This window comes from Alligator sinensis, unplaced genomic scaffold, assembly GCF_000455745.1.
Source record: "Alligator sinensis unplaced genomic scaffold, ASM45574v1 scaffold31_1, whole genome shotgun sequence".
Lineage (NCBI taxonomy): Eukaryota > Metazoa > Chordata > Crocodylia > Alligatoridae > Alligator > Alligator sinensis.
The window spans coordinates 3,916,731-3,925,235 of NW_005841884.1; the positions used below are offsets into that span (position 1 = coordinate 3,916,731).

At 41.2% G+C, this 8,505-nt stretch overlaps 1 protein-coding gene across 1 annotated transcript in view; it reads left to right on the forward strand.

Moving 5' to 3' along the window:
- PRRX1 (paired related homeobox 1) overlaps positions 1-3,248 on the forward strand; it is an 81,126-nt gene extending 77,878 nt beyond the window's left edge. The window contains exon 4 of the mRNA XM_006017735.3: positions 1,530-3,248. Within this exon, the coding sequence (XP_006017797.1) occupies positions 1,530-1,668 (139 nt within the window). The 3' untranslated portion in view covers positions 1,669-3,248. The remainder of the gene's footprint in view (positions 1-1,529) is intronic.
- Positions 3,249-8,505: the final 5,257 nt, after the last annotated feature.

Below are 8,505 nucleotides of genomic sequence, written 5' to 3' on the forward strand. Positions count from 1 at the left end.
TGTATTTTCCAGTCACAAAATTAATATGAAGTAGAAACAGTGCAAACTTTTATAATGTTCCAGCTATGAACTTGTTCCAATGATTATTGGGAGTCAGTGGACAGACTTTCATTGACGAAAAGAAGTTTTGCATCAGGCCCTTAAAGAGAAGTCTGATAGGTCATGTATGCACTGCCCATTCACAAGAACAGGTCCCAAGTTGCTGAGTGGCAACTGGCTCCACAATGAATTTATGCACCACTTCTCATCCACATAAAAAGTTTTCTTGTGCTGTTGAAGCATGGTGGCTTCAAAGAGACTTACCACTTTAGTCTGACCCAAGAAAGGAAACAATAGAAAAAAGAACAGTGGGAACAAAACTTCCTGATGGAAATGCTGATGAGGTCTTATTCAGCGATAAAAGCCCAATTTGCCACCCCTCACAGTTCCATCAAGAATGCAAAGGAAACAGTTTATATATTCAGTGGGAACCAAAAAAGGTGATTCAAATCATTGCTAAACTCTCAGGAGCACCCAGAGAGCTTTTCCTAGAGCTAAGTCATGGACTGCTATCAGTACAGCATCAAGACTAAGCAGGGAGACATGTGGGTGTTCTTGGTCCTTTCTGTTTCTTGGTGGCTGTTGGTATGAAGCTCAGCTTTCTCTTCTTGGCCCTGTTACTCAACAAACATTAGAGACAGACATAAAATAACAGTAAGCATGAGAGTCTGACAGAAATTGTCTGGGATGGAAAAGTGCATGTTGTTCCATACATGAAGCTGTACGCAATCCCAGGCTGGCCTTCTTTGCAGGGGGTAGAATTTAACAAACTGCCAACAAGAATCTTGTTTAATGGGTCTGCTTTGCTGAAATAAGCAACTTAGGACAATGGATATAATAATATCCATCCTTATTATAGTGAACCCTGTTTGTTAACAAACCCTAGCTTTTAATGATCCCAACAGCAGGAACCAACATTTTTCTCATTATTGTGATACAGCCAGTCGAACGTGAGGATCTTGGATTGGCCTCCTCAGTCACCTATGGACTCACCGATGACTTTCCCATTTACTGGAAGACTGTCATCCTTGTATCGAGGGACTGCCAATGACAATGCAGCCAATTGACTAACCCTCTTATAGTGAACACCCTCTCTTAATGAACGTTGTTTTTCCCAATCCCATGGGGGTTCATTATAATGACTTTGTACTGTATATATTTTTAGTCACTCACCAGTGCTGGTGAGTCTGCCCTGAGCAATGTGTGGACACTGCTATACTGCTTCTGGCCAGGGGTTTCGAGTGTATGGAGCAGTGCACGCTTCATATAGTCTTAGATAGATCAATTGCTGGATGCTAAAATATGGCTACTTCGCTCCCTCCGGAAAGGCTGTCTCCAGTAAAACAATGCATTATACACCTGGGCACATATCAGGCCAATACCTGCTCACTTAGCTACCACTTTCAAGCTCAAATACAGCTTTCATTTGAATTTTAAAACGTTCTGATTGATTTTTTTTTCTTTTTCTCCCTTTTCTCTCTCTTCTACAGTGCTATGGCTACCTATTCCGCCACATGTACCAATACTAGCCCAGCACAGGGCATGAACATGGCCAACAGTATTGCCAACCTGAGACTGAAGGCAAAGGAATATAGTTTACAGAGGAATCAGGTGCCAACAGTCAATTAAAGACTGCTGCTAAGTCTTAAAGAAGGGAAAAATAAAATGACACCTGTCCTGCTTAGCAACTTGTTCAGAAAGAGAGGGCGAAACACACACACACACACACACACACACACACACACACACACTCACACACAGAATATTGGGACAGAAACAGGAGCAAAATGAGCTGCAAATTAGTTACAATGTTCTTTCTTCCTTTCTGGATAATGTCATCAATTCTTATCAGGTTTATAGCTTCTGCTCAATATACTATGAGCTTCTTCAGTTAAGGAGAATCCCATTCTTGTTTTTTTTGTGTTTTGGACAAGACTGCAAAACGAAATCCTATCAGTTCAGCCCTTGAACTCTAGACTGTCCTGAGGTTCAGTGCTTGCCCCTTCACTTCCTATGCCCCAGGTCACCCTAGAAGAGGGAATTCAGAAGCGAAAGCCTCTCCAGCATATCCACAAGACCTAGATATCTGGACCACGAGTGGACTACAGCTGAAGAGTCATTATCATTTAGCCTCTGAGAAGCCTTTGTGTGCAAAGCTGTGGGTCCCTCTGTCTCAGTGGCCTGGAACATTGGGTTTTATTTCCAGTCTCCTTGGGTTTTGAAACTAGTTGTTGCTTTCTGATTAGTTTTGGCACCACCTCTTTGAAAAACCAAAGAAGAGAAAGCCCTCCTTAAGGCAGAGTGTATGTGTATAGAGGGGAAGATCATTGTAGGTCCAAGAATAGGACTTTCACTTTTTTCACCCGTGCCTTCTGATTTTTTGCCACAGGTAAAGGTGTTGTCCAAATGCATTTGTTTTATATATACTGTATATATTTATATATATAAGATATACATGCAAGCTTGGTTGGTGTTTTTTTTTATTATTAAACAAAATAAAATGCATTGGAAGTATTCGGGATGTTTGTGCTGCATCCAGGTGCCTGTAGAGACTGATCTATACCAAGTGCCAAATTCACCCACATGACTTCTATTTATGGGCATACCCTACCCTATATCATGCAGAGAGAACTTTTCATTCTGCAGGGTGCCAAAGCACTTTACAGTCTGTGAGCCAGTCTTAACTCAGGCAAAACTCACTGCTCAGGCAAACTTAGGCTTCCATTGGACCAAATCCTGAAGGCTGTATTCAGGGCTGCATCACTTTTTCCTGTGATAGGACTTGCCAGAAGAGATCCTTGGAGAAAAACAATAGGGAACCTCATTGCATATCTCCCCCTGTTAGGAATAAGGTTTAAGTCAAGGGTGTGGCCCTGCAACCAGGTGGATACCAGGAGAGTCATAAGAGACACAGGTTCACTTGCATGAAAGCTCTGTGCCAGCCAACAGACTCTCCTATGGAGGCTTTGCCTAATACAGAGGGCTTCCACATAAAGATAATGTGGCCTGGAGCAGCATCACATTTTGTCCTTGACACCCCCTCTCCCAATAAGGCTCAAATACGTATTATTTACTACTTCTTCCAGGCAGAGCCAGTCCTTAGGCACAGGCGACTGGTAGGGGGTGCACAGGAGTGCATGTGCCCCCCCAGTGGCTGATACTGTTGGTAGGGCTGGTGCCCCCCTGACAGGGCTGCCACCGTCAGTGGCTTCTGTCAGTCATTCGTGTCCTTAGGGATGAACAATCAGGGCAGTTGCCCAGGACTTTTTAAGTGTGGGAAGGAGAAGAGGAGGGGCCAGATCTTAACCTCTGCCTGGGATTTCCATGAGTCTTGGCCTGGCTCAGCCAGCTCAGCCCTGGCTAGTTTTGTCCCTGTTCCACCCCTGCCCAATATGGGTGTGAAGTATTCTGAGAATAGACATCAATGTCCTAAAACAATATATTACAGGAGGTGAGAAATAGATCCATGCTCCATTTAAAATTAAGTGGAACATTAGATAGGTAAAATATAAATTAAAATTTAGCCAGAGTATAAGGGTAAATGCTTGAAAAAGCACAGGTCCATTTACACAACTGGTGGAAAGTGTTAGAGCCCCAATGACCACAATGAGACATGAGTGGGGAAAAGATTTCTCATTTCTTGACACTTTTTTAAGGTATCAAAAACAAAACATTCCTACAAAAAAAAATCCCCTCTTGAATCTGGACCAATAGAACTAAAAAAAACTGCAAACTGAAAACCAGAACACTTTCAGTTCTAGTCAGACTTTCATTTTAGTAATTTTGAATGATTTCTTTTTAATTTAACCTTTTTTGACCTTATTTTCTTTTTTTGAACCTTTTGTTAGTGTGAATTTAAAAAAAAATTCTAAATGAAAAATACTTTTGACTCAAAAGACCCCCAAATTTTCCTGTTTAAAAATATTGAAACAGGACACTCTGATCATTTTGAAACTCTTTTCCCCTAAAAAAACCCAACAAGTTGAGAGATTCATTAATATCAATCTTGTCGTGTAAACAGATTTGTTGACAAAGCTATATATTTCAGTAAAATAGCTTCATTGAAGAATTCCAGACCAGCTCAACTGCAAAGCTGCACTAACTTCCGTGTTGCTGACCAGCAGGCCTTAAAAGTACTCAGGATTTTGTTTTGTGTTTCATCTAACAGATAACACCATGGTGCCTTTTGGAAGCATAGAAGTTGATCAGTTCTATATCTATTCCAGAGCAGGTGCCCGTCTTTACAGTCCAGCCCATGTACAAGTTCATTGCCCTGGAAGAGAGAACTTCACCTCTGAACTTCAGTGGAATTTACCCTGTAAAACAGAGTTGATTTTTTTTTAAACCAACTGGCCTTTAGATTCTCTTTGGTGGCCTTCATCCTCTATTTTTCTATCTATCACTGCTTTGCTAATGAAATTTGCCTGGCCAGACTTTCACACATAGCTAGAGATGTCCAAAGAAGTTTCATGCATCAAGTGTTGATGTTAGAACATGGCTGCTATGATCATGTCTGCCTTAGTGGTTTCCTCAGATTTCCCACCACTGCACCAATTTTCTTGTTCTTAAAGCCACAGCTCCTGGTTTTAGCTTTCACTAAAAAAGAAATCTTAAGTTTCTGGCTATTATGGTTATGAAGAAAAGTTGAAAATTTGACCCATGCATAACCTAAACACTCAACATCCAGAAGGCAAAAACAAACAACCAAAAAGCATCAGAACCCAAAATTTATTAAATTTTTCAACTCAATCTCATGTTTGGTGTAGGGAGGAACTTTGGATTTTCGATGAAGCCTGCACTATTTTTATTCTACCATACGTGCCGTTCTGCAGGTGGTAGCAATGTTGGCAACCATATGTGTCTCAATCACTGTGTGGATAGACCACAGAGCAGGGGGAGGCAGCACAGTGATTACAATAACAATGACCCTTCTGTACCAACTCCCTTGCCATGGTTATCAGCAGGGGCTGGTAGCATGGCAGAGGAAAAAATGAAAGAAAAGTGTTAGAAGTATACCTTTCCAATAGGACTTAGGTGCATACAGGGAGAAGGAATTTTTTTAGTGATCCACTTCCAAGCAGAAGTTGACATGGAAGATCTTAAGGGGAATACTAGTAAGTTTTAGAATGAAATTGTGGATGCTGGAAAGCATTTTATGTTATCTTCAATTTTCTTAGATACTTTGTGTTACTAGGGCACTGGAAGTCCAGACTCCTGGATTTTGTCCTTGTAGCTGCCGCTGAATCACTGGGTGGCCTGGGTAAAGGGATTGCACCTTTCCATGCTTCACTCTCCTAGTCTGCCATATTGAGATATTCAGATGGAAGTCAAAAACATTATGCAACACTGTGAACAGTTACAAGATACTCTTGCCCAGCAGGGAGAAACTGTTTCCTTTGGAAAACTGGGTTTCTCTGTTGGGGAAAGGGCCATGATATATCTTCGCAGGACTCTTCAGATCACTGTGTCAGTGAGTGCCAATCATGATAGCATACCTGTAGGAAAAGGCCCTCAGACTCTAATTTCCTTTCTTTATGTTTTTTTACATCCAAACATGGCACCCCCTCCCCCCCTTTATCTTGCACCAACTAGAGCAATAGGGAAAATCACACACCTGAATTGGAATCAAAAGCTGCAACTCAGTTGGTGTAGACTGACCTAATGTTATAAGTGAAGTTTTGGAGAACTCATACCACCTGCAGATCAGGCCCAAAGTTCTTGACCAATTCACACATTTTTTATAATCCCTTTTCTCTCCCTCAGTTTTTGAAACCAAAACATTTTTTTGCAAGCAGCCATTGCTTTCAATTTAACCAAGGTGGTTTTGGGGTTTCTAAGCAAAGGAACCATTTCTTATGCTAGCAAGAAAAACATCTCAGAGACAGTGAAATTAAAATGTTTAGTACAAATGACGTCCATCTTGTATTCCTTGAGTTATAATGACTATAAAAATAAGGATTGCATATAAATGCCAGAACTTAAGTAAGGCCCTGATCCTGCCAATACTTATGCACATGCCTAACTTTACTCCTGTGAAGCTTCACATTGGCTGTAATGAGACAACTCGGTGAATAAACTTATGCAGGTGAGTCAATGATTGTAGCATTTTCACCATGGACAATCTCTCTAGGTTCTGTCTTGTTATTTGGATTGGGATATTCTATTTCAATGGCATCCCAATGGTGAAATAAATTCCAGTATGTCTGAGTAGAGGGTAGTCCAGTCAGATGCAGCCTACAGATTCTAAAAATACACCCCAAATGCTTGCTGCCTTTTCTAAATATAATCAGGGGTCAATGTTGAACAATTCCAGGTTTTTTTTCCTTTCTGATTACTTCAACCAACAAGGCAATTTCTATTAATCTATCAAGCAAAAGTAAAGTATTATGATCACATATGTTTACTCTGTAAGTTATAAAACTGTATAAATATGTATGCAAATTAGAAGCTCAGTCCTGAAAGCATGAAACTATTCATGGCTTTAATCATACCTTCCAGGTGCAGTGAGTGGGCTTCTAGGAACTTACAAAGGTAATTCATGGCATCACAAAGTTTGGGCACCCTTAAGGTAGAAAATGTTCATGAGGCATGTCTCCCCTCTTACAAGCCTGCACATGTTCTGGTGATTAACCTCCACCCCTGCTCTATCCAGAAGCAAGAGGGGGTGGTAAAATATATGGAATTTTAAGTGGGGGAAAAACATTAAAGTATGATGCCGATGATGCTGGAATTGATGCAAAATGCCACTGAAAGGTTCCAAAAATCTCATGGAAATGTATTCTGTAAATTATATCTTGCTTTATGATGTAAAATATACAGTGTTTGCACTAGAATAGAAACAATCATTTTCAATAAAAGGAAAAAAGAAGCCATCTCCATAAGTTGTCATATGTTTGTCATGTGTCTTCTTCTCCAATCTATATGAGAATACCATCTGGGACTGGAAAAAAAATGAAAATGTTGAGTGAGGTAAGAGGAAAATGGCATTTAAGCCAAAATCTAGCTTGCCCTTCTCACCAGAGTCTGCATCACAGGTGTGTGTAGAGGCTCCTAAATAGGACTGGGCCCTCATTATGCTAAGCACTGTTCCTCCATGCAGTGAGAGACAGTTTCTGCCCCAAAGGAACTTACAATCTAAATAGACCACAGAGATGAGGCCTGGGAAGAAGGAAATGTTGTTATTCCCAGTTTAGTGACGGAGAACTGGGGAACAAAGTATTAAAAGGTCAGATTTTTTAAAGCATTCAGTCTTGGCCGAACTCTGTTCCTATTGAACTCAATAGGCATGTTACCATTAAAATCAGTGGGAACAGAGAGAGGCATAACTTGGGCACATTAGAAAAAATGCATTCCAAGTTCCTGGCTCAAGAGAAACTAGAAAAGGAAAGATACCAGCAGGTAGAGAAAAGAAGTTCAGGAAGCCTACTGGACTGGTAGAGAGGTATCAGGGCAAAGAATAAATAGAGGAAGGGGAGGAAGAAAGTGGGGTACTCAGCAAGTGGAGTAGGGAGAAAGAATGCCCAGAGGGCATCAGAAACAATAGATGGCACAAGAAAGGTGTCATCAAGTAGGAAGAAACAAGTAGGGGAAGGAAAAGGTTGATGATGTTGTCTGATGATTCCACTCTCTTTGCACTTGCAGCCTCTTTGCAGAAAGTGATCTGTCCAGAAAGGCTTAAGAGGATAATGATGGTTCATAAATAAGGCTAGTAGGGCTGTGCAAAGCTTTGGTCCCTGATTTGATTCAGCGGAGATTCGGCCCGATTCGGTGGCCGAATCTCTGAATCCAAATCGAATGAGAGGACCCTTTAATCTCTCCAAATTGATTCAGAACCCTCCAAATCGATTTGGAGAGATTTGGTGATTTGGGCATAGACACAGCTTTAAATGTTTTTTCTACATACCTCTAGGTAGCAGAGGCTCTGAATGCTATGGTGCTGGGACAGATTCAGCATCCCACAGAAGTGTGGGGGGCTCCCCAGCATGCTCGGCAGCAGACCCATAAGTGAACCAGAAGCATTTCCTGGTTCACCAGGGTGTGTGCAGGGCCCCCCTGTGCCCTCCTGGCTCGGTGACTGGTGCCTCCTGGGTGTGGGGGAGGCACCCCTGTGGATTCTGTTGACTGACCCTAATTTTGTGAATCCTGAAAATGCTTCAATAAAATTTCTGTTTCTTTTCTTTTTACATTTTCAGTTGCTTGCATGGTTTAAGCATAACTCACATTCCTCGTGAGAATTAGTCATTTAGTTTTGTGCAGAATAAAAGCTGTGCCTAAATATGATTGTTCCTGATTATTTCCTGGTTGACAAAAGTCCAAACAACAAAGATGTGGAGTATTGCAAGCTTGATTTCACAAAATTTCTGAGCTGATTTTGAAGCCAGAGGGGTTTGGCATGATTTTGAACAGGCCTCAGAACCTTTGCGTGCTCATCTGAGGAAATATTGACATCTTAGCTAGTGTTATCTC